Source organism: Diabrotica undecimpunctata, chromosome 9 (assembly GCF_040954645.1).
Source record: "Diabrotica undecimpunctata isolate CICGRU chromosome 9, icDiaUnde3, whole genome shotgun sequence".
In the NCBI taxonomy this organism is placed as follows: Eukaryota; Metazoa; Arthropoda; class Insecta; order Coleoptera; family Chrysomelidae; genus Diabrotica; species Diabrotica undecimpunctata.
Window position 1 is genome coordinate 102,905,350 of NC_092811.1, and position 26,457 is coordinate 102,931,806.

General features: G+C 33.4%; 2 protein-coding genes across 2 annotated transcripts; one reads left to right on the top strand and one right to left on the bottom strand.

Annotated features, from left to right (window-relative positions):
- Positions 1-935: 935 nt before the first annotated feature.
- On the bottom strand, positions 936-3,119 carry LOC140450354 (heat shock protein 70 A1-like). Its single transcript, XM_072543945.1, has one exon. The coding sequence runs from the start codon at positions 2,996-2,998 to the stop codon at positions 1,055-1,057; it is 1,944 nt and encodes a 647-aa protein (XP_072400046.1). The 5' UTR covers positions 2,999-3,119; the 3' UTR covers positions 936-1,054.
- A 9,989-nt stretch (positions 3,120-13,108) lies between these two features.
- LOC140449826 (uncharacterized) lies at positions 13,109-24,493 on the top strand. The gene is made up of 3 exons (XM_072543184.1): positions 13,109-13,624; positions 15,540-16,066; positions 24,245-24,493. The coding sequence occupies exons 1-3, from the start codon at positions 13,213-13,215 to the stop codon at positions 24,329-24,331; spliced, it is 1,026 nt and encodes a 341-aa protein (XP_072399285.1). The 5' UTR covers positions 13,109-13,212; the 3' UTR covers positions 24,332-24,493.
- Positions 24,494-26,457: the final 1,964 nt, after the last annotated feature.

Genomic DNA, 26,457 nt, shown 5'->3' on the forward strand with positions numbered 1-26,457 from the left:
GAATTTGAGTATGCTTCAGCTGAAACAGCTGTGGAAAATTCAGGAAAAACATTAGAATGAAAATATATATTATCAAGTTGTAACGGGCCATGTAATATTTCGGCCATGTAATGAGACATCCAGAGAGGTATAACCTTCTACACTTCATAATACAGGGCAAGATCGCCGGAACAAGAGGTACAGGCCGAAGAAGAACATCCTGGCTCTGAAATCTCCGAGAGTGGTATCAAGAGACATCCGCTAACCTGTTTCGAGTTGCCATAAACAAAGTAATTATTGCCAATTTGATCGCCAACGTTCGATAATCGGACAGAATCCTGAAAGAAAATGGCCACTGTTCGAAAATATGGTCGGAATATGGATTAATTTCTTCAACTATGAAGAAAGTAATTGAAACATTTAGAGAGAATGGGTTAATTCCAGATCAATTTTTTTATTATTTTAGACTGTTTCCTTGGTATTAACACCGTTGGGCAAAGGTTTGCTCAAACTTCTCTTTTGGGCTTATACTGGATGGAAGAAAAACCATGTTAAGTTTGGGACACCCTGTATGGAGGACAAGGTACAAGGGTGGGTTTACATCAATACATCTTACTATGAGTATGATCAAAAACAAAAGTTGAGGATATCACAACAAAAATTGCCAAACTTAAATGGAGCTTCGCAGGTCACACTGCTAGACAAAAAGACCAACGTTAGAATGTCACAATACAACATTAGAGACCTTACAAAGGCAGATGTCCAAGAGGAAGACCACAGATGAAATGGGTGGACGACATAAAAATAATAGCCGGAACAATTGGAAGTATGTTGCTCAGGATAGTGATGGATAGAAGGAGTTGGGAGATGCCTATGTCCAAAAATTGACGAAAGAAGGCCAAGAAGAAGAAAAAAATATATAAGTGTGTGTGTATGTGTATGAGTGTGGTGCAAAAGAAAAACCAATATTTTTTAACACATGTTTATTTTGTAATATACAAAAAATAGTTTAGATATATAATATACAAAATTCAGTCTTATTTACACATTTACAAAAAAAATGCGACTAGAAATATTAATCCACTTCTTCCACAGTAGGTCCATTCTGTTTTCCTCCAAATCCACCGTACTGTTGACCACAGCTACCAGGTGTTGCACCACCGTATTGATTATTGTTATGACTTCCCTGATACAATTTCGACATAATGGGACTACATATTCTGTTCAAGTACTTTTGTTTGTCTTCATATTCTTCTTTGTCTGCTAAATTGTTGCTGTCTAACCATTTCAAGCAACTCTCACATTCGTTTTCAATGGTTGACTTATCCTCAGGAGATAGTTTGTCTCCGCATTCTTGTAGAGCTTGCTTAAGTTGGAAGACGTAGCCTTCAAGTTGGTTCCTCGCATTAATTTTCTGTTTCTGGCGTTCGTCTTCTTCCTTATATTTTTCAGCTTCAGATAACATTCGGTCGATTTCTTGTTGTGATAAACGCCCTCTATCATTTTTGATGGTTATGTTGCGAGTGTTTCCAGAACTTGTATCTTTGGCTGAGACATTAAGTATACCATTGGCATCCAGATCGAAGGTAACTTCAATTTTTGGTACTCCACGAGGTGCAGGAGGGATACCACTAAGATCAAATGTGCCCAGACGATTATTGTATTTTGTCAAAGCCCTTTCACCTTCAAATACCTGTATAGTAACAGCAGATTGGTTGTCAGCATATGTAGTAAATGTTTGGGTTTGCTTACAAGGAATTCTTGAGTTTCTCGAAATTATATTAGTCATGGCACCTCCTGCGGTTTCAATTCCTAATGATAATGGAGCTACATCAACTAGCAATACATCTTGTATCTTAGAATCAGTTTCACCACTCAATATTGCTGCTTGTACGGCAGCCCCATAAGCTACAGCTTCATCTGGGTTGATAGACAAATTCAAAGATTTGCCACTGAAGTAATTTTGCAGAAGATGTTGAATTTTAGGAATGCGTGTAGAGCCACCAACAAGAACAATATCGTGAATTTGTCCCTTATCTAGTTTTGCATCATTCAATGCTTTTTCAACTGGCTGAAGTGTTCCTCTGAACAAATCGGAACACAGCTCTTCAAATCTTGCTCGACTAATTTTGGTATAGAAGTCAGTACCTTCAAAAAGGGCATCTATTTCTATTGTGGCTTCAGAACTGGATGATAGTGTACGTTTGGCTCTCTCTGCAGCTGTTCTTAATCTTCTAAGGGCTCTTGGATTACTTGTTAGGTCTTTTCTGAATTTTCTCTTAAACTCATCAGCAAAATGATTAACTAACCTGTTGTCGAAATCTTCTCCTCCAAGATGAGTATCACCAGCTGTGGCTCGTACTTCAAATAATGAACCTTCATCGATTGTCAGGATGGACACATCGAAAGTACCTCCTCCCAGATCAAAAATAAGTACATTCTTTTCACCTTTGAGATTCTTGTCGAGACCATAGGCCAATGCTGCTGCTGTTGGTTCGTTGATAATTCTCAAAACATTGAGACCAGCAATGGCACCTGCATCTTTAGTGGCTTGTCTTTGTGAATCGTTGAAATAGGCTGGAACTGTGATAACTGCATCTTTAACATTGGTTCCCAGGTAGGCTTCTGCAGTTTCTCTCATTTTTGTAAGTACCATCGAACTAATTTCTTCTGGACCAAAGGTTTTTCGCTCCCCTTTGTAATCTATTTGGATCTTTGGCTTTCCACAATCGCTCACAACTTTAAAGGGCCAGTGTTTGATATCTTGTTGGATTTTTGGATCATCAAACTTTCTACCGATGAGACGTTTTGCATCAAAAACGGTATTACTAGGATTCATCGCTACTTGGTTCTTCGCAGCGTCCCCCAAGAGACGCTCTGTATCTGTGAAGGCAACATAACTTGGTGTTGTTCTATTGCCTTGATCGTTGGCGATAATTTCCACTTTTCCATGCTGCCAGACTCCTACACAGGAGTATGTGGTGCCCAAATCAATACCAATTGCTGGAGCTTTCACCATTTTTTTATATTATCACACACAAAATACTTTCAAAAACTTCGCAATTAAAACACTGTTACGATTTTGCTTTGATATCACTTGTTTACTTGTCGATATATTTGAATACTCTGAACATACCGCCGAAGCGAACCGCTTTTATATAAACCGTAATATGGACGCGAACCTTCCCGAATATTATTCGAAGTTTCTCGAACAAATGTAGAAAGTGGACTAGACTCGGGGATCGTCAACTGCACAAAGTACCCTTTGGATTAAATTTAAGTAATGATTTCGGTTGGAGTAAATGTAATTTTTAAACATTAAATAGTTATTATTCGTAAAGTTCACTAACATAGTATTTAATTTAATAAAAATTATTTTTATTTCCAATTAAAGACATGAAATTTACTTATTAAAATATTAAATAAATTTGATCACGGATAAAAATAACATTGGCTTGAATTGAATAACTTCTAGCTATTTTCAACCAATCAACAAACAGTTTTAAACGCCACATAATAGTATAAACAAACCGGATGGAAATGCAGTGTGCTATTGTATAGTTTTTGTATTGTTTTTTTAAAATAAGTTACATTAAGGTATATAATTTGTCACTTATTTGTGAAATTAGCTCTTATTATTGAGTATTAACAAAATTAAACGTACAAACTGTAGTCCATCTGTAAAGAGTCATTCGAAGGGCAAAAAAGTCATCGTCGTTATCACTTTCTATTTAAAAGTCTGACTCCAGTTCAAGGAGTTCATACACCATGAACTGGATTGGCTGCAATCTAGTTGCTTTTCCAAGTTCAGTGCTCTATTAGATCCTACAAAAAGCAAAAATATTACGGCAATGTCCTTTTTTTCTGTGTGTGTGTTGATTCCCAGCCTTTATATTTGCGATACCACCTCAAAGTACGCGCATTTAAAAAAAAACCTCAAAATTTTTTGAAATATTTTTGAGCTTATCACGTAAAACAATTCGTTTTCTAAAAAACTTTACATTCAAAACCCTGTTTAAATTATTTTTAAGTGAAAGCTACCTTTATTCGCTCTGACAATTAATGAACTATACCCGATTTAAAAGTTAAAAAACAAGGTGGAAGTGGACAAAAACTTCGCTGTCGTAAATTTAATAAAACTATTTATGATAAAAGTAGCTGGTTGTGTCTCTACGAACAAACTAACAATCTGTTTTGTCTTGTATATGTTTTGTTTGGAGGTGACGAGTTTTGGTCAAACAAAGGCACCGATGATCTTGTTCTTATATGGGATAAAATGAAATCCAATGAAAAATCTAAAGTGCACATGAATAATGTTTTTAGCTTTTCAATGCTTTGTAAGTTAAATATAAAAACCAAGTTAAATTCAGCTTATCCTGATACCCTACACAATAAACAAGAAGATAAGAATCGATATTTTTTTAATCAAATTATAATTTGTGGAGCTTTCGAGTTAGCTTTAAGAAGTCACTACGAAAAGAAAAGTTCAGAAAACAGAGGTATATTTAAGAAGCTGGTCAATTTTAGCCCCAAATTAGACAACGACTTAAAGGTTCATATTCAAATTTCTAAATTTTTAAAAGTACCTTAAAAACAACCCAAAATAAACGATGTTTATGACGAGGAAATTAGGAAAGATGAGAGCTTTGGAGCTTTTACGAGCTGGACAAACATGATGCCTAATCAATCGCTGAATTTATTTTAAATACTTTAAATCCCTTATTAAAACATACTCCGAACAAATTAATTACTCAAAGTTATGATGGCGCATCTGTTATGAGTAGTAGATTAAATTGTGTGTAAAAAATTATTAAGGAAGCACATCTTCTTGCAAACTATGTTAATTGCTATGCACACCAAATGAATTAAATTATGACAAGTGCATGTTCTATCAATAAGCAGACTAGGATACTTTTCTCTAATTTATCTGGTTTGTGCTGATTCTTTTTTACGTCTCTTCAAAGAACAACAATTTTGGATGAGGTGGTTAATCGCAGGTTGCCAAAATTTCCCTAAACATGTTTGAATTTTCAATCACGGGGTGTTCATACTGTTTATGAAAATAGAAAAAACCTCATTTCAGTTATGCACATTATACACAATACTTGATTTGTTGTCCATTAATCAAGCAAATGGTTGTAAATTAAAGCTTCAGGTTAACCATTTGGTATTTTGGTTATTAATATTTTTTAAAATAATGCCTCACGCAGAAATTATTTTTTATAAATTACAAAGTATGATTGATAAAAAACTAATATATCATACTAAAAAATATTAAATAAAAATCTGTGGCTAACAGACCTGCTTTCAAGCTATATTTTCACACATACAAAGTATGAATTGGTTCTGTTAAGGTGAAAAAAAAATTCAGCAATTCAAGGTATAAGGGAGCAAATGGACGTCATTATTGACAATATTCAAGGAGAAATAAACACATCACGGAGAGAAATGGATAATGTTAAACCAATAAAAAAGGGCGCGAATTGAAGAGAACAGGCGCAGCAGAAAACAGGAAGCCTTAGAGATATGCGATGCAGTTGTATTGCAAATAAAAACAAGATTCACCTTCTTCAGATATTTAGTTGCTTCTAATTTATTTATGTCGGAGAAGTTTTCTACTTACAAGCATCAGTTCCCCGAATCATTTCTTAATGAAACATGCAGAAATTTTTTATTTTTTAAACAAAACTCGGCTTAAAACTGAATTACAAGTACTGTATCAGAGAGACGAATTAAATACTACCTCTGGAGCTGTTTCGCTATTAGTTTTATTAAAAGAAGAATGTTTTTAAATGTACATTTTAAGAAACTATTAACCTTTTAAATATTTTAATTACCGTTGCTATGTAAATATCTGCAGCAAAACGCTGTTTTTCGATGCTAAAACGAACTAAAACATTCCTTAGAAATACCATGAAAGAAGAACGCCTTAGTGCTTTAGGCATGCGATTTGCAGAAAAATATTTTGTAAATGGCATTGACAATGTTATTAATAAAGTCATTGAAAACTTTGCAACCCAAAAAGAAAGAAGGATGAACTTCATCGGAAACTTTAAAAGTGATATTATACAACTTTGTGCGTATGTGTAGATACTGAAATAGTGTTATTTTTATAATTTTGTAAACAGACTCTAGAGATTCAATCGTAATAACAAACTGTAAGTACTATCAGCAGTAAATACTGGTCGTAAGTCGAATCGAGTTTTTTATTGTTAATTAATTTACGAAACTGTTTTGATAAATTTTGGACAATTTCTTGGCACCCCAGAAATAGTAAATACCTTTTACTATTTTATACCTTTTTTGACAATATCGTAAGCCCGTCACTAAAAATTTAGGCACCTGCCTGAATTCTGGCACTACCTTCTTAAAGTGATAAGAGCTGCCACTGCTTTCTGGGGTTTTTGATTCAAGATACAGATCCATCAAAACCGTTTTGGTCTAAAATCTGCTTGTTTAGCTGGAATAGATTTATTATTATGGGACTCTCTATTGTATAGTAGATCTGGTCGCTAATTTTTTGGGTACTTGGTTGATATACTGGGTCTTTGTTTTACATTCTAACATATTTCTCGTGGTTTCATATTCTCAGCGATAGGTAGAGGTAATAGATTTTGACAAAAGCTACGACCTTGTAATTGTTTTCTTAAAAGTTAACTGGCCACAATGCAACAATTCTCAAAAGGAAAATTCCGGCCGACGAAAAGTCCGGCCCACTCGATGGTTCTCTAAAATGATTCTTATAGTCCAAGCGAAGTACGTTAATATTGACATTATAATTTTATTGCCAAGTATAATTCAAAATATGAGTTACAGTGATAAAAATAAATCGATATTTACCTTACTGTCAAGTAAGTAAGTCAATTAATCCATTGCCTACACAAATTAATTTCACAAATTACTGTATACAAAAGTTTTTATTAAACTTAACTAACAATTAAATACGTCTAATCACTACAAACTACGATAAAACTAAGTTAAACGGGAACAAAATTTACTGCACTATTAACAGATTTGTAGTCGAAACAACCTGAACGAAAGACAATCTAAGAATTAAATTAGGCGATCATATTTATTAAGATACTTAGTAGAACTTTTTCAAACGTAAGTTTTGCTTTTGTAAATATTTACCAATGAGGTATATTAATGTACACGGCGGAGACAAGACCTGAGACATCTAAAACGAGACGACTACTAGAAACAGCAAAGATGAAAATACTCCGACGAATATAAGGGAAAAGTGTGTTGGATAGGGAGAGAAGCGAAAGCATAAGAAGAGCATGCATCATAGAAGACATAAATGGATGGGTGACAAAACAGAAACAGGAGTGGAACGAACACATTAGTAGAATGGCGGAGGATAGGATAGTACGAATAGCACGAGATAAGTCACCAAATGGAAGAAGAAGTATTGGCAGACCAGGAAAAAGATACACCAGGTGCGATAATTTAAACAATTTAGAAGACCAATATTGAAGAAAAAACAGGCTTTAAAGCCTACATATAAGAAGGAAGAAGAAGAGTTCAAAACTAACTGCTGCGTGAATAGCAAAGAAATTTGCTTTATCAGAATCAAGATAAAACGTACATTGAAACAAGTGGCCTCTGCAATAAAAATATGAGGTCACTCTGTGGCATATTGCGTAGTAATATTTCCAGAAACACTGGAGAACTGAGATACTTCAAATAAGTACTATTCAAATAATCTTACTTTTCTTTTTTATTCCATATTTAAAGATCACACTTATTACACGAAGTTTGATTTTGATAATATTAAATTTAGTTATTTCTAAATTATAAAATGAAATGATAAATATAAAGCTATAAATTTACAATCGAAATACTAACGAAAAAATTTTGCCGACAGAAATCGATATGTAAAATAAAGAGAATAAATAAAATTAAATAAACTTGAAATTTTTAAACACACATCATGTGCAATTGATCTATGCCCATTCTAGAATTATCTAGTGATGTGTGTCCCGTATATTACGGCGAAATTAAACGATTAAGTTTTGCGTTTCAATTTGGATGAAGCAACCAAATCGATCCATGTAAACATAAAAAAGAGTCATTCCATATCATTGAATGTTGTCGTTCAATGGCGTTGAAATAATAATTATTAAACAAGCTCAATATTTTCACTTGTAGCGTTCAATCTTCAATGCTGTTGAATGAGAAATGAATGAATAATGTAAACACAAGAATTGAACGATTCACTTTTACCATCTCAACTTTTACAGTCAGTAGTGCGCGCCACACACAGTGTCGAGTAAGAGTAAGGGTGTATTTGAACAATATCCCACCTACTACATAGACTAGAGACTACATACTTATTTATACACAATGGTTTTCAAATGGAAGGAAGAGCACACGCCTCTGTTCTTGGAACATTTTAAAAAGTATTCTTGTCTATGGAATTATAAAACGGAGGGTTATAAAAACCGAGATTGTCGTGTAAATGCTATTAAATCGCTAATTGAAGATTTGAATATTAGTGGTGTAACCGAAGAAGACATAAAATTGAAAATTAAAAGTATCCGTACTCGTTATACTTGTGAGTTAACAAAGATAAAATGATCGACCAAAAGCGGCTGTTCCACAGATGATATTTATGTTCCGAAGTTGTTTTGGTTTAAACAAGCCGATGAGTTTTTGAATGCTGTGTGTGTTCCAAGGGAAAGCACATCTAACTTTGTAAGTACCTACTATTTAAACTAATATTATAAAAAGAAAAGATTTGATTATTTGATTATATTGAGGCTTTGAAACTACTTGACCGATTTGAAAAATTCTTTCACCCTTAGAATCCTACATTATCCCTGATAAACATCAGGTTATAATTTGTGCCCCAAATTCGCACAGTTCCTCTCTGACAAGTGAATGTTGGGAAGTTGGGACTTGTTTTTCTAAGCCAGTTATAAAGAGCGCATGTTTTTTTTATTAACTGTTCCACTTTTGACACAGTGAGTGGGATTGGTTTTTCAAATATTAATTACGCTGAATATTAATTCCGCTGTTGCTTGTGCTACTCAATTATCCTTGGTTAATATATTCGTATGGTTTCACAATGCACGTTAATTCTCCTACAAGAATTACTAAAACAACATCTACCTACCATAATTGATTATATCGTCTCAGATTTCTCACCCCTTGATGTACGTTCTACAATTAATAATGCAGGACTCTCTGACCACGAAGCAGTATATACTAAGTTTAACACTCTTAACAAACAAGTCAAAATATCACAAACCCTGGACTACCAAAGGTATCCGCATATCAGCCAAGAATATGCGTTCACTGCTGTACATCAAGAAATTTACTACCAACGTCTTTGTCACTGAATATATCTCCAAGTACAGAGGAACCTATCTAAAACTTGTCCAAACAGCTAAAAAATGTTGATTTTTCAAAAACGCAAACATCATTTTGTCCTTTCGTTGTTCCCACATCTATGTAAATGAAATTTTAATTTGCGTATACGAGAGCGAATAGAATAATACTGAAATTTTTATTATAATGAAAACATTCAGAAGTACTATTTGGCGGGCATCTTATCTTTACTAGCTTTCCATATATGGCTCCACAGCAGTTTGGAAAATTCCACATCTTGTAAAAACTCTTCAATACCTTTCTCCACTCACTTTTCGCTTTGTAGAATCTGAAACAATATTATAATTTTATTTACAGAGCATCCCAGAGCAGCAGTTACAGGTGACAGAATATAAAAACACAGAGAAGGGTCAGGAAACTCCTCAAGAAAAACATAACGGACAATCTCAGATAGCAAATGATAAACAGCCTCTCGCGAATACATCTCATGCGTCGAGAAATCGGAAAAGATGCAGTGATACAGCAATATACAGGGCTATAAAACAGTTGAAAAACATTTGCAATGACGCTCAAAAAAACACCGAAGATGAATTTGACTTATTCTGTAGAAGTTTGGCTGTGCAGTTAAAGCGAATGCCACTACATCGTGCTCTAATTTGCCAACAGAAATTACAAGAAGTCATGATGAAAGAACGTCTGCAGTTCATTAATACATCCCCTCATGATTGTACACGTTCATCATCATCGTTGTCACATAGTTCTTATACCTATCTAATGTCTCCAGATAGTCCAGATCTAAATGTTCTGGAGTAACATAGAATTTAAAGATGAATTTATTGGAAAACTTGCTCTATTAAAAAAAAACTATATGCTAAAATGATATTGTTTAATGTTTTTTTTTTAAATAAAACCACTGATTAGGTAAATATATTTTATAAATCAGAAAGGAACATAATATATCAATTTTGAATATAATTTCAATTATTTAGAAATATTTGTATTTCCTTTTCTTTTAGAACCATTAAAATCACCGGTAAGACGAAATAAGACGAGTTCTTGCTAAGTTTTTGTTCTAAGTTCTGAGATATATGAAAAAACTAATCTGAGTACTGATATTGTATTATTTCTAAGATATTTTTAATAGTAGGTAATCATTTTTATAACTTAGACCGTTTTGGTTCAAAATCATGGACTTAATCAAATTTTGGAAGGATTTCGTATTATCCTAGGTCATAGAGACTTATTATAATATGGTAGGGTGATGTGTAGGTAAAATACTTACATATTTTATAGGGGAACCCGGGGCAGAATGGGAAACCGACGTGATATTACCTTATACAAACGACATAGACGCGCGAATATCACACAAAACGCTTAGTTCGTCACGTCGAGTCGTATAAAGTAGTCGTTGTCAGTCTGGGTGCACGCATTGTTGGTGTTGTATCGGAGATCAAAGAAGAAACCTGTAAATTCTAATTTTTTACTTGTGTCGCTAAGGTAATTATACTGTTTACTAACTTTTTTTTTTCGAAATTAACCGTACATGTTTGTTTCAATATACTTTTAGCTCTCTAAAACTGTAGTAATGACTCGCGTCCAATAAGCATAAGCTATTATAACACTAATGTTTCTGGGAACGGTTGTCTGGGGCACAATGGGTGGGACACAATGGGGTATACCCCATTCCGCCCCCGATTATATTTAGTATTGATAAATATTTTTCTTCTCGTATTTTCTCGTTTGAACTTCTCGTATTGATTATGTTTTTTATTGATCGCAGATGGTACGTAACTACGGGATATGTGGCTGCGTCTAATCGGTTTGGTGTCCCATCATCAACGCTGGAGCGATATGTTCAGAAAAGACGAGAGAATTCAGACGCTGTCATTGATAAAACGTCAGGAAAGTATAAAACTGTTTTCACTATTGAGCAAGGGCTTGATCTTGTCGTTTATCTGAAATATATGCAAAAACAACTGTTCGGCATGACTATGAAAGAGTTTCGCCGACTAGCATACCAGCTAGCAGAAAAGAATAACTGCAAGCATAACTTCAACAGAACATCGGAAATGACAGGAGAAGACTAGTGTAAAGGTTTTTTCCAACGTCACCCTGATTTAAGCTTAAGAAAACCCGAAGCAACTTAGAATATAGAGTAGTAGTATCGTAAATTAGTAGTAAATTTTTTTAACCTGCTTAATGAAATTCTGGACAAGCACGAATTAGATGCCTCTAGAATTTTCAACTGTGATGAAACGGGTATTAGCGTGGTCCCCAGGCAGTTTTCGAAAATAATAGCTGTTAGAGGACAACGTCAAGTAGGTGTCTTAAGTTCTGTCGAAAGAGGCATGACTGTCACAGCCGAAATATGTTGCTCAGCTGCCGGATGTTACATGCCCCGAATGCTAATATTTCCGCGAAAAAAGAAAGACTCTGGTTGGATAACTGCAGAGATTTTCGTAAAATGGCTACAACAGTTCATTCTATTTTTTAAAGCGACGAAAGAACACCCACTTCTGTTACTTCCTTGACGGGCATACGTCACACACAAAGAACTTGGCCGCAATAGATCTAGCACGTGACAACGGTGTGTTAATATTGTGCTTCCCTCCTCATTGCTCTCACAAAATTCAACCATTGGACGTTGTATTCATGAAGCCCTTGAGCTTGTATTATGAGGATGAAATAAGGAAGTGACTCAGGTCGCATCCAGGGAGAGTGGTTCAGCTTTTGGACATATCAACACTTTTTGACCAGGCTTTCTTAAGTGCAGCAAATATGAGAACTGCCTTTAATGGCTTTGAAAAATCTGGCATCTGGCCATCCAATATGAATAAATTCACCGATGATGACTTTCTACCAACAGCTACAACAGATATCCCTCGTAAAATTCTGTTGGCAGTACAATCCAGGAAACAACGCCAACGAAAATCTTCCCCCACCAGTGAATGTCCCTAAACCCGGATGTTCTTGGATGCCCGATTCCCCTGTTCGTACTAATACCGACACACATTTTTCAGTCACGTCGCCAAGAGACCTAATTCCGTTGCCAAAAGTTAAAGCCGGAACAAAAAGAGCTGTAAAAAAGCGTGGAAAGACTGCTCTCAACAAAAAAGAAAAGAAAATAAGAACAAACAGGTTAAAACTAAGGCAAAGAAACAAAAAATATCTGAAACTGAATCCGAAGATAGCGCAGAAGAAGATACGGCCTGCTTGTATGTGTGCTTGCATTGCCATGATTACTACTTACTACTCTAAGTCCAATGAAGGCTGGCGTTCTCGTCTGTGAACTTTTGCCAATGATATTAGCTTAATTAGCTATAGTATTGTGCCCCGGGGGGTGGGGCAGAATGGGAAATTTCCCTTTATTTTTGTAATGCACATTTTTCTCAGAAACGTTTGTTTATTATAACTTTTATAATTTTCCTTGTAAAGAAATAAATAAATAAACATAAGATTTGTCAAATTATGGTGTAGTTTCATTAAATATTGCACAAATTACTATCAAATTTAGGTTCCCCTACTTGAAACGTGCAGGTCTGAGGATGGCTGATCTGAGTAATTACATGTACTTTAAAAATAAATACAATTACTAACGTTGTTTATTTTAATTAAAAACTTTGAAATTACATAAACAAAGTACTTCTTGAAAAATTTAAGAAATATTTATTATTTGCTTGTATATTCTTTAGAAATGATACACTTTTTAAGATGATTTGTATATTGCCTATATTTTGTCAAAATATAAACAGCCGATTCATATTCATAACTCATAACCTTTATTTAATTTAAATGTTTTTGTTTGCTGTTTGTTTTGTTAATGACTACTGTGGTCCACAGTTCTCTACATAATAAACAACTAATTTTATTTAATTAATATTTCAGTTAGTATATCATAACATGGAATTTATTTCATCTTCAGCATTTAAAAAATATGAAGATATGATTAATGAAATGAATAAGGAATATGAGAGAAATTTGCAACTTTCTGAAGAACTTGAACAAGAAAACAATAATATAATAATACATAATTTAATAAAAAGCGGCCTTAGCGACAAGTTGTCTCATATTAGTGTTAAAATATTTACAGATATTGTTGAATTATTCAATTTGTATGGCGAAGATCTAACACAAAGTATTCATGAATGCATGGAGGAAGGGTGTAAATATTATCTAATAGAAATATATTTAGCAGAAGAATTACTTAACAAACTATGTAAGAAAGACTGGTTCATTAACATTTCAATTGAAAATAAGAATGATGCCTTTTATATTAGTAAGTCTATAAATTTGAAAAGGAAAACAATGGTAGGTGAGTTTTTAATTTTTTTTTATTTTCATCATCTCTGTATGTTCATTTAACTTATCCCATTAGTTTAGACACCTCGGTATGCACTTTGTAGTAGTTGACAGATTAAAATTATCATCACTGAATGGATACAGCTAGAACTAACATCAGTACATTCTATTCCATTTTTCCTTTCGACCTTGCACCCATTCATTATGATGTCTATTCTACTTGTGTTTCTTTTGTCTTGAGCTTACCATCAGTGTCTTTTTTGTTTTTGTTCATATGCTTCTCCTTTCATCTGTTTTCAGGTGTTGGTTTAAGTGTAGATGTTGGTTTTTCTATATTGTATCTTAAGGCCTCTTGATGTTCTACTTACTTTTAGCATTTGTTACCACCCTACCCTCCCAGATTTCTTCCTTGATATTTTTCTCACTTGATACATTGATTCCTAGATATTTAAATTTCATTACCCATTCTACCATTTTCTTTTCAATTTCTAGTTTGTACCTTTTGTGCATCTTTTCATATTGAACTCTTTAACTTTCATGTTGAAGTGATCTAGCATTCTGTGTAAGTCATCTTCAATTCTCAGACAGCTCCCCTTACTCTTTTAGGTACTAGAAAATCTATGGAATTTAAAATCATAGGACAATAAACTAAGTTAATACAGAATTTATATAGAATGCCCATGTCTAAATAAGTTCTATCTTTGAGTGAAGAAGATTTAAAAGGCTTTTCGAAGTAGATAATTATAAGGACTTTTCATTATATAGGCTATAATTCTTACAAATTTTCTTTAAATTCTTTTCGTTCTAGCAACATATCAACAATAAACATTAACAGTACTATTAATAAAATCTGGTAGTTTAAGAGCCCTATGACAAATGCTATCTATGTGAGATTTGTCAAGAGTTACTCCTAAACCGGTTATATTTGTAACAAGATGGAGAATGTCATTATCAATTGTACAATGAAAGATTAATACAACACTTGTTGATATTTAAGGATATTTTGTTTTGTCAATACCAATGTGAAAGTTTATTTAAATCCTTTGGAAGTAATCTGAAATTTTGAATATTATTGATTTTCCTGAAAAGTTTAAAATCATCAGTATATAATAAAAACTTATTTAAGGGGCTATGTTCACAACACAGTTAAAATGAGTGGTATTCAATTTAACAATTCTTTGAACTTTAAACATTTAACAATTCTTTGAACAGGTGGCATCATGAACATCATATTCTAATATATTAATGTTCCAGAAATTTAATTCTCTGAACAGTGACGTTGTTGTTAGTTGCCGATGCCAAGTATTGGAATTTTTTGATTGCTACAGTTGGCTCTTAATCTGGCCTTCAATGTCTACAACTATGCCTGTATTGCGTTGTTTTTGGGTTTCCTTAACTCTTTAATTTTTTTTTGCATATGGAACTCGTCATGTTTGCCTTGTAGTGTTTCAACTTCCGTATATTTCTCCGTCAGCCATGCTTCTTTTGCTCCTTTTATCTCCTTTAGTATAGTCTTATGTAACTTTTTGTATTCGTCGTCATTTCTACTTTTTAATTTTCTTCGCTCTTCCATGATCTGCAATATTTTAATTGTCATCCATTCTTGCTTTTTTTCTCTTTTTGATTTTAGATATTTATGCGCAATTGTGGTAATAGATGTCTTCATTTCGTTCCACTGTTCTTCTATGCCTCTACTAGTGTCTTCAACTATTTTCGCAAAATTCTTATTAATCTCTGTTTTTACTCTTTTTTTGGGTTTTTTCCTTCCCAGGTACAAAATTTTCGAAATAAATATTACTACTAATACTATAATACTACTAAAATTATGTTATAAAACTACATAAATACAGAAAAAACACTTTTTTTTAAATATTTAATAATATTATTACAAATATGGATATACTAATGGAAATATCTGCTTATTTTAGAAGTCCTAGCTGTTCCTGAGGATATTATTGAATCCACATTGGTAGCTTATTTAATCAACACTACAAACAATTGGACAGCTGTAAAATTGGATACGCTGCATATCAACATTTCGTACCATTTCTCTAAATATAAGAGAAAACAGAAAAACAAACTTATGGATGACATTCTTCAGTTGAACACTCTTTACAATAAAGACTCCAATATTTCTGCCATTAAAGAAGTATCTTCTATACCTTATCAGATAACTTGTCCAGGTCTAGATAAACATAAATTCATAGAAATCATGACTAAAAATTGTTACCATAACTTAGATATTGAACTGTTTGCCGATTTGTTAAATGACAGCAAGAAAGATTTTATTATTCAGTTATCAGCAAATTTTAGTAAAATAGAAATAACATTTAATAGAAGTGACACAGTTAAAATGTCCACCAATTATTCGGATCTAGAAATGTTAAAGAGATATTTTCTAGAAATGTTCCATCAAGAACAAAACCAATCCGTGGAAGTTACTGGTCTATTGGAGGTAATATAAATTATTGTTTAAGTTTTTACATCATGGTTGCCTATACACTGCATTAATGTGATAATATGCCTTAATTTTTTTTAAGACTTTGATTATAAACAGATTGATTTACGCTATTTGGATATTAATTGACTTTCAGAAAGTGGAGAAATTTTGTCTACTACTTAAACTAACTTCTAGTCGATTTTCCAGTGTCTTTAATGCCACCTGGCTATTCGGTATAATTTTTGGAGAAGACATTTTGCCTACTAATTTCTCCAACGAGAAAAACAGTATGCTCCTGGCTACTTAATTCTTTGGTATTCAGGCCCAAAGAGATTACCTTTATATTGAATTTAAATTTTTAATTTTATTGGATATAGAATAGGATTCAGATTCGATTTTAATTCGTTTGGATTTAGAATAGGATTCAGATTCGAATTTGGATTCGGAATTGGATTCGGAATAGGATTTGGATTTGGAATAGGATTCGAATTCGAAGTATTTTATTTTATTTTATTAAGGATGGACGCATGGGACTGCGTTCACTATTGCACCACATAGTGTATGGTCGCGCGATCTTTCGTTACATTGTGTTTCCATTTCCGTGCGTTCCCGTTTCATTGCGTTTCTTTTGTTTTTATTTTTGCACTCCTATGCAGGATCACACCTAGCTCGCGGTAAGAAAGCCATACTTCCAAAAAGATGTGAATAACCAATGCATCCAATGAAATATAACATAAAACGAAATACGAAGGAAACAGAAATTGGATTAGTATTTTGCAAAAACTCATCATAATCAAATTAAAACCTAAACTAAAGAAATTAAATCTAATCTATATATAATAACATAAGTTAATAACAAATAAAATACTGTTATATGAATCCCTTAGAAACAGGAAACTGAAATGATACTCAGTATCATTATCCTTTATGAAGGTCGAGAATTAGTATTTTCGCAATAAACAATATATTTGAAAAGTGTGACAAGGACACAATTGTCATGGGCTGCTTTTGGTAAGTTGAGCTTTATTTTAAAAGACAGAAAAATCCCAATACACTTAAAACGAAAAACCTATGACACTTGTATACTACCAGTTGCAACTTATGGATTGGAAACTATGTCAATAACAAGAAAAATGGCAGAACAATTAAGAGTAACTCAACGGGCCATGGAGAGGGCCATGTTAAATATAAGTCTCAAAGACAAAATGCCTAATACCGAAATACGTCGAAGAACTAGAGTAACCGACATCATGGAAAAAATAGCGACATTGAGATGGCAATGGGTAGCACATGTAGCAAGACAAGACACCAACAGATGGTCTCATAAAGTGACATTCTGGAGACCTCGAGAAACAAAAAGAAGCGTGGGAAGACCCAAAAAGAGATGGATAGACGATATAACAGCTGTAGCTGGAAAGCAGTGGATGAGAATTGCAAAAGATAGAAAAGCGTGGAAGCAATTGGAGGAGGCCTATGTCCAACAATGAATAAATGAAGGCTGAAGAAGAAAAAGAAGAAGAAGTGGCAACATTGGTTCAAAAAGTATGCACTGCGCACAAGGTTAGTAAATAGACAGGTTGTCTGGTAACTTTACACACTCTAATGCATTCTTTATACATTCTTATGGCGGGAATGACATCACTAAGAATGCTACATTCAAATTCATTTACTTGGTTGAACTGAACTCAGAAAGCAGCAATGATTGAAAATATATTAATATATGTATATTAAAAAAAATACTTTTGGACTGTTAATGACTACCTATTTATTTCATTCAATTTTTAAAAAATGTGGGAGAGACCTGCAGAGTTACAGAATCGTAGAATATAATTGCAACTAAATATAAGTAGTAGAATAACACTACTACTTAATTAAAAGAGAAGTAGATTCTTTCTTTTGTATATATGTGACTAAAGCTGGCAAATATACTGTATTAATAATGGATTGAATACAATTTACTTTTTGTAAATTATTTTGAGTACCTACATAATTTTGAATTGGGGATAATGCATGGAGTGCATTACTGTAAATTCCTCCAAACAAGTAAACCATGCTAAAAAAGAGATTCAACTAAATATTTATATATCAGAATTAGTAGTATTTCCCTTAAGAACATATTTAATATATGGATCAAAAAAATTACACCGGATGATATAATGGATATTTCAGAAAGCCATAAATGGAGAACAGCTCCCAAAGGAATGGAGGGAAGCATATATTACATCTATATTTAAGAAAGGAGATAGAAAACGATGCGAAAACTATAGAGGAATAAGCGTAATATCAATAGGAAGATTATACTTATGGGAAGATACTGCGAGAAAAGATAGAGCAAGCGATAAAAGGCAAAATCCGGGAGGATCAGGCAGGCTTCACGGCAGGAAGATCATGCATAGACCACACATACACACTGGAACAACTGTTGGAAAAGAAAAAAAGCAAAAAATGAGATATACATTTGGCATTTGTGGACCTGAGAAAGGCGCATGACTCTGTACCAAGGTCAGAACTATGGGAGGCAATGTACAAATTAGAAATACAGACGGAACTCATAGAAGCTACAAAAGCTCTGTATAAAGAAAATAAAGTGATCACATTAAAATGGGAACAAGAATCATAGGAGACTTCAACACAACAAAAGGGCTCCTGTAGGGTTGTTCCACATCTCCAACCCTATTCAAAATATACTTAGAGAAAACCTTGACTACATGGAAAAGAATATGTGAAGGCATGGGAGTACCGGTACGAAACGAATACCTATATACGTTAAGCTTTGCAGACGATCAAGTAGTGATTGCACAAGACCAAGACGACCTCAGCTACATGATGAAGAAACTACAAGAAGAATATACCAAGGCTGGCCTAGATATTAACCTCGCGAAAACAGAGTACCTATCTACAAGTGAAGAAGACATAGAAGATCTACAGATTGATGACAACGTAACAATCAAAGGAAAGGATAAATTCAAATACTTGGGGTTTATAATCACGAAACAGGCAACAACAGAGGAAGAAATTACACAAAGATTAGGACAAACAAGAACAGCAATCCGACAACTTAACTCAGTATGGTGGGATAGACATCTCATTATGAAGACAAAAAAACAGATTTATAAAACATTAGTGCGAAGTATTATGACATATGGGGCCGAAAATTGGATCATAAACAAGAAAAACAGCAGTAAGATAGTAGCAACAACAGTTTGAAATTTATGTCAAAATATCAGTTTTTAACAATGTAAGTAATTACCGAAATTAACTGCCAAGTATTAAACTCAGATCAATAAATTAAAAGAAAATTGTTAATTATTAAACAGCCGTTTTACTGTCTTAAACGCTGGCTGCTATTATTTCCCAAACGTTGTTCCTCTTATTTACATCTCTATAATCATTATGTGCTGGATTCTAAAGTTCTGGTCCCTTAAGTATAGTTTCCACCAGAGGAACATGAAGGAACTTTTGTGTTTCTGTTGCTTGTTGCTTAAAAATGTTTCGCAAAGTTCCTCAAAGTTCCTAAGTGTTTCTTCTTGTTTCGACAACAAATGTTGCATGTTTGCGATTGTTGGTGGTTTCCAGTTTTAGCGGTAAACTTCAAAAGAAATACGGCAACAACAGGCAACATAAACATATTGTTGTCTGAGTGGAAACAGATACAGCAACTTGTAGTGACTTGTTTTTGTCTAGTGCAGCTCGACGGCGAACGTGGAATAATTTATAGTCGGTCGGACGTGTGAAAAAATAGAAAAATGCCGTTCATGTGGACAAATGAGTTAGTACTCGAATTAATCGAAAACTATAAGCTTTGTGAGTGTTTATGGAATACAAAGCACGCCCAGTATAAATGTAGAAATGCGAAACACGATGCTTGGACAACATTGGCAGAAAAAACAGGCTCAAATATAGAAGAAGTGAAAAGAAAAATGAAAAATGTTATTGCTCAATTCTATAGAGAAAGAAAAAAATATCGTACGTTAAAAAAGTCGGGAGCCGGCGCCGTATTTATTTCAAAATGGTTTGCTTATGAAGTCTTGTTGTTTCTTGCGGGCAGGAACAAAGTTAGAAAATGTACTGAAAAAGGAATAACTACAAGTGAGGTACGTATTTTTTTTGTTTTATTTGTAATTTTTATACAAAGTTAAAAATTATTTTGCCATGGAACCATTCCTTTGGGTGACATAAAATATTGAGCAAATTCATCTCGAACTTGTTTAGCTTCCAACGTTGAATTACGTGCTTGTTTTTGCAGTGATGCAAACATATTGTTCTTTATTTCGTTTCTCCAAGAACCTGGGATCCTTTCGCCCGTATCTTTGTCTTCTGAATCAAAGGTGCCAGGAGGTGAGTATGACTTTCGGGAATGTAAACTGCTTCTCAGAAAATTATGGAGATATACACATGCAGCAACAACTAATTCCACTCTGTCGGGTTCAAGTAGCATGGGTTTTCTTAATACCCTGAACCTAGCAGACATGATTCCAAAAACGTTCTCAGAAATACGCCTAGCGCGTGACAAGCGGTAATTAAAAATTCGTTTTGAGGAACCTTTCTCTTGAGTGCCAGGGTAAGGTTTCAATAAGTTTGGTGATAGGGGAAAAGCGTCATCTCCTAGAAAAACAAACGGAACAGCTTTTGTTCTTCCTGGCAATGGTTCTAATTCAGGCAAATTGAGCGTGTTTTGATATAACATTTTTTTGAAATGAGTACTGTCAAACACTCCACCGTCGGATATACGACCTTGGCTGCCCACATTAAGATACATCACCTCATAATTTGCGTTGGCCACAATAAATAACACCACACTGAAGAAGGACTTATAATTATAAAATTCACTGCCACTATGTTTTGGTGCTTGTATCATAATGTGTTTGCCATCCCTAACCCCGGCACATTTAGGAAAATTCCAAAGATTAACGAATTGATGTCCCGTAATAAGCCACTCCTCTCTACTCTGAGGCATCTGAAAAATTAAAAACCGGTAAATTTGTTTAATCAAAACTTCTCTCGCTTTAAATATAATTTGTATTTCATATTAAAAGAGTAAGAAGTAAAAATATATTTTTAATTTTCAGGGTGAAGATGATGGGTCAGACAGCAGTGCAACGGACAGCGGGGAAGTTGAATCGCAAGATTCCAATATAGCAGACGAGGCAGATGCAGTAACTGATTCTTGTTTTATTGTTGGAGAGGCGAACAATGACGTCGACACTCTGAACAAAACTGTTGCTGCTATTACTGAAACACCTACAAAGCCTAATGAAAACAGAACCAGATCTCCAACGCCTTCCACAAGCAGCACTACAAAAAGTAAACAGGGACCTAGGCTCTTTAAAAGTCCAAAAACAATGAAGAAAAGACAAGCTGATGTGAAAACTGACGAACGACAGGAAGAGGCATATGTATTGCTGAAGCAGCTACAAAATAAAAAGCCACGTAATCGGTTCCAAATTTTCGGCGAACTAGTTGCTTGTAAAATCGAAAATCTTCAAAATGAAAACGCTAAAAACACGGTAGAGCATTTGATCTCTAATATTTTGTATGACGCATCTATGGGTAAATACGATCAGCCATTTCCATGTTATCAAAGTTGGCATACACCTTCGGCCAATAACAACACAGCAAGATATTATTCAGATAACCAGAACTATTACTCATCCAGTACCAATGATTCTGTAACATCACCAGCCTCAACAACACACACACCTATGCCATCCCCAAATAGCTCTTGTTATGAAACTAACTATCTTCCCCAAAGAGAGACAAACAATTCGACACTCTCAAAAGAAAAGCAGCCTTGTAGAAATCTTCAAGAATCATCTATATCTGATGCGATACGTCTGGCCATGTCAGATGCAGGACTTGATGTAAATTACTGATAAAATATTATTTGTTAAAAAGAATATCTCTTTAATTTTTTAATTAGATTTTTTAAATTTTTTATTTAGAATTTAAATAGAATATCTTGTTAATTTTTTTCTCACACTTCAAAAAATTGGTTTTTATTAAAATTTAATAAAATGTCTACTACTAATTACATTATGTCATTTGATTGAAAAGCTGTATATCTACCGAGGTATCTACTTACCTTAAGTTTATCCTTCAGAACTTCAGCGATTACTTTACATACTTCTGGTATAATTCTACTAATTGATGATACCGAAATTTTGAACAAGTACATCAAGGAATGGTAAGAATCGCCTGTTGCAAGGAATCGCAGTGTGAGCAGTAGTCGTTCCATTGGTGAAATGGCTTGTCTATAATTTGTATCTTCTTTCTGTATTTTGGGGGCAATTTGACATAATAACCATTCAAAATCGGTGCTGGACATTCGTAAAAAATTTTTGACACTACCATTATTTTTATTATTTCCTATGTATACATCGTCTTTTTTTAATACATTGAGTAGATGCATGCCACCATATTCACTTCTATCACAGAGACTTGGTTTCACCCAACATTTGTGCTTTCTTTTTTTCTTTTTTGCCGACAACACTATATAGGCCGCCGCTGCTGCAGCTATTTCATCATCTTGATCCATGTTTACCAACCGCGGTGGAAACACTAAGTTGCTCTCTCTCAGTTATCAGAAACGACCGGAAACAAAAAGTTCTGTCAGTGGAAATAAAAAGTTTACATTTGTTGCTAATAAGTTCCTAAATTTACAAACAAGAAGAAACACAGGCAACAAAAATGTTGCTACATGTTGCTATTTGTTCCTCCGGTGGAAGCAATTTTTTAGAAATTAGCTCTAGGGTCTAACATTGTTCTTAGCTTTCTTTTTTAAAATAAAAATAAAAATGTAAATTCATAGTTTTATACTATAGACAAAAACACTACCTTTTTCTCACAAAATATGTGACAATAACCTACAAACGCAATTTTTTAGTGTTTAGTGAATTGGACGCATGCGGTCGCTGCAGCACACTATTATCATATGCAGTCGATGCAGCAGACGCGTGCGATTCCTTGCGTCAGATGCATAAGGCAGACCGCTTGTATAAAGTTACGATTTGACGAGTGCACAGCGCCTCGCCTGCGACTGCTGCTTGCGTAGAATTCATGAGACAATCGCATAAGAGAGACTGCACATTTATTGCGTGTTTTTTTTCTTGTTAAAAACAATATGTCATACTCGAAGGAAACGAGCTCATGACATTCATGAGCATGAAAACATTTTTTACAAGATCAGACCTTAGTTTGCAGCTTAGAATCCGAATGATCAGATGTTACGTTTTTTCTGTCTTACTGTATGGCTGTGAAAGTTGGACAATGGACTCTGAAATAGAAAAAAGAATAGATGCCTTTGAGATGTATATATACAGACGAATGTTGAGAATTCCATGGGTACAAAGAGTTACTAATGTTGAGGTACTTCGTCGCATGTGTAAACAAAAAGAATTACTAAGAATAATCAAAGAGAGGAAAATGCATTTCTTGGGTCATGTGTTGAGAGGCGAAAGATACGAATTACTTCAAGTTATACTGGAAGGAAAAGTACAGGGCAAAAGATTAGTAGGAAGACGCCAGAACTCATGGCTGAAAGACCAGAGGAGATGGTTCGACCGCTCATCCGCAGAAATCTTTCGCGCAGCAGTTTCCAAAACAATTGCCATTTGGATCGCCAACCTTCGAAAGGAGACGGCGCCATGAGAAGAAGGAAACGAAAAAATTAACTGAAACAATATATTTTTAATATAAATCGTTAAAAATACGTGGATTCCCAAACTAATCTGCGTCGTTTTTTTGGTGATACGTCATCCTTCTTGGAATTCCTGCTAACCCAAGTTTGAATTCAGTCAGTGTAAAATAGTCGTCAGAATTCCTGCTAATGAACATTTATCTTCACAATTACCAACTATTAAAGGACATATGTCGAGGAAATGAATAAAAAATCTTATTCAAGTTTTCTTTTGACCTTATAAGTATTCTATGAGAACATCAAGTAAGGAGATCAACACCTTCCATATAATTGGCGTATACTTCTACACATTTTGGACAAGGAATCATAATATGGTTTTTTCCTTTCTGCAAAACCTCTGTACTTATCATGTGCTGCTTTACACGTACATACATAAAGTTTTATCTAATTTCTGATTTTGTAAATAGTGTTTAATTTTATTACACTTGCCATTCATCATACTTTTACCATCGGTTTGTAAAATGTATAATATTTTTTAAATATTATTTGTTTTTTAGATGAAGAATAGTCTTGTAATAAGTTTAAAAGAAGCTGTGAATTTGTATAATAAACTAAGAAAATTATCTTACGCTTTACCGTGTTAAAGATTCTACAATCAAGAGATCTCACGTACTCAGTAAGTTTTGAGAATATTTTAAAACGTTTAAAAGATATCCGCTGGGATAAAAATTTGTTGAGAATAAATAATAATATCAATTTTTCATTTTTATACGAACATATTTATAATAAAATAAAATAGTTCAAAACATAAAGTTTTTGTTTTATTTTAAGTCCAAAAGTTTTTTTAGCAACCTTTCAAACACTAATGTTTCTTTTTTACCTTTAATCTCTCTCTCATATATATATATATATATATATATATATATATATATATATATATATATATATATACATATATATATATATATATATATATATATATATATATATATATATATGTACATATATATATATATATATATATATATATATATATATATATATATATATATATATATATATATATATATATATATATTATTGTGATATTTTAAGTCTTGGTGCGCCAAGCAATAATTAGCTAATTAATTTTTTTGATTAATTAAAATTATTTAAATGATATGATTATGACTCTATCACAATTTTTAATTCTTTTATCTCAGGGTTAAATTCGTGCTTCAATATCTATGCTATTACATGTGAAAGGTAAGGTCCAGAGAATACCGGAATAATAAAAAACACATATGATCTAACACTATATATTGAAATAAAAATAATGAAATAATTCACACTCAAAAGTTTTCAATAAACCAATCTCATATAAGGATTCTCAAAATTTTGTTCTCCGTACGTGAACAATCAAAATTAATGGTACAAACAATATTAATTGAAAACTCAAAATCCCAAACTATTCTAACTCTCCTAATCAAAATATTTATATCCTTTCTAAATTACGTGTAAAAATTGTGTTATCAATAAAAGAAAAAAAAACTGCAGAAAACAAAAATATCTCTCTCTGATGATGAGTGGTCCAAATCCTTGTTCCTTGTAGACTGTATTATCTCCTCTCAACCGCTCCCTATGTAATCAGCAATCTTACAACAGATTGTTGCAAGTATATCGTCCTTAATGATCTCCTTCAAAAGCAACAATCATTCAAATTATGATAGCCTTTCTCCTCTCGATAAACTGAATCTCTCGTTGGCCCGAGTGAAAAATTGACTCTTGGAATATCTTCTCTTTACGATAAACTGAATCTCTCGTTGGCCTGAACAGTGACTCTTGGAATATAAGTAGGAAAATAGGACTTACAATATTTTGCTGCTTCAGCTTCTGTTAGATACACTAACTCCACAAAAACTCACTAACATTCAACACTATTGCTTGCTACATCTCGGGAACAGCCAGAGAACAATCACTGTTCGTCTTACAGACTTGGAAACCAACTGATCCTCATTTCTCTCTCCTCAATCTCGCTAAACTTTTTCCTACATACTTATCCCACCTTTTTCAATCTCCGCCAATCAAAACTCGTCACAATTCCCCCATTTTTTCATTTCGATAACAAACAAATTTTTACCTATAATTATAAATTTCCTAAAACTTATTTACAAATAATATTTTTCTATAATTCTTAAAAACTAACAAAAACCTCTTTCTATAATCCCTTCTATTGTCTTTAATCACTACATTAATGTATTTTGAAAAACCCCGTTCAATTGTCTTTGGCTTTCACTTAAACTTATGCGGGTCACTCAAGTATAACAAAGAAATAATTTATGTATAGCTTACATTTTGTTTAGTACAGGAAATCCAAGAATTTAATAACTTTCCTTCTTCGAAATGTTTGTTGTTTATTATCCTACTTATCTGAAATATTTTAATGTTTTTGAACTTTGAAATATTTTAATCAACCCAATATTTTTCTCGATTTTACATATCATAACAAATCCCCGCCATTTGATCTGCCGAAAACTCTTTGTTAAATTTTAAAATGACAAAAGTTTTCCAGGATCAAATTATTTCACTATGTTATTAAAATCTACTTATGATACTGATAAATGTCGTGAATGTTAAAATACCCCGTATATTGCCTGTCTTTATACGGGATTGGATATATTTTCGTTTTAAATTTTTCCAAGTATTTTCGCTTAAAAGAAAGTTCATAATTTTTAGCCACTCGGTTTACTTCATTAACAAGATCTCCATGGTTTCCTAAAATCTTCTCTAT

Bases quoted from the DNA above. Each gene is read 5' to 3' on its own strand.
- LOC140450354 (XM_072543945.1), bottom strand. From the start codon at position 2,998: ATGGTGAAAGCTCCAGCAATTGGTATTGATTTGGGCACCACATACTCC.
- LOC140449826 (XM_072543184.1), top strand. From the start codon at position 13,213: ATGGAATTTATTTCATCTTCAGCATTTAAAAAATATGAAGATATGATT. The intron at 13,625-15,539 runs GTGAGTTTTTAA...TGCTTATTTTAG, and splicing joins GAAAAGGAAAACAATGGTAG to AAGTCCTAGCTGTTCCTGAG. The intron at 16,067-24,244 runs GTAATATAAATT...TTTGTTTTTTAG, and splicing joins AAGTTACTGGTCTATTGGAG to ATGAAGAATAGTCTTGTAAT.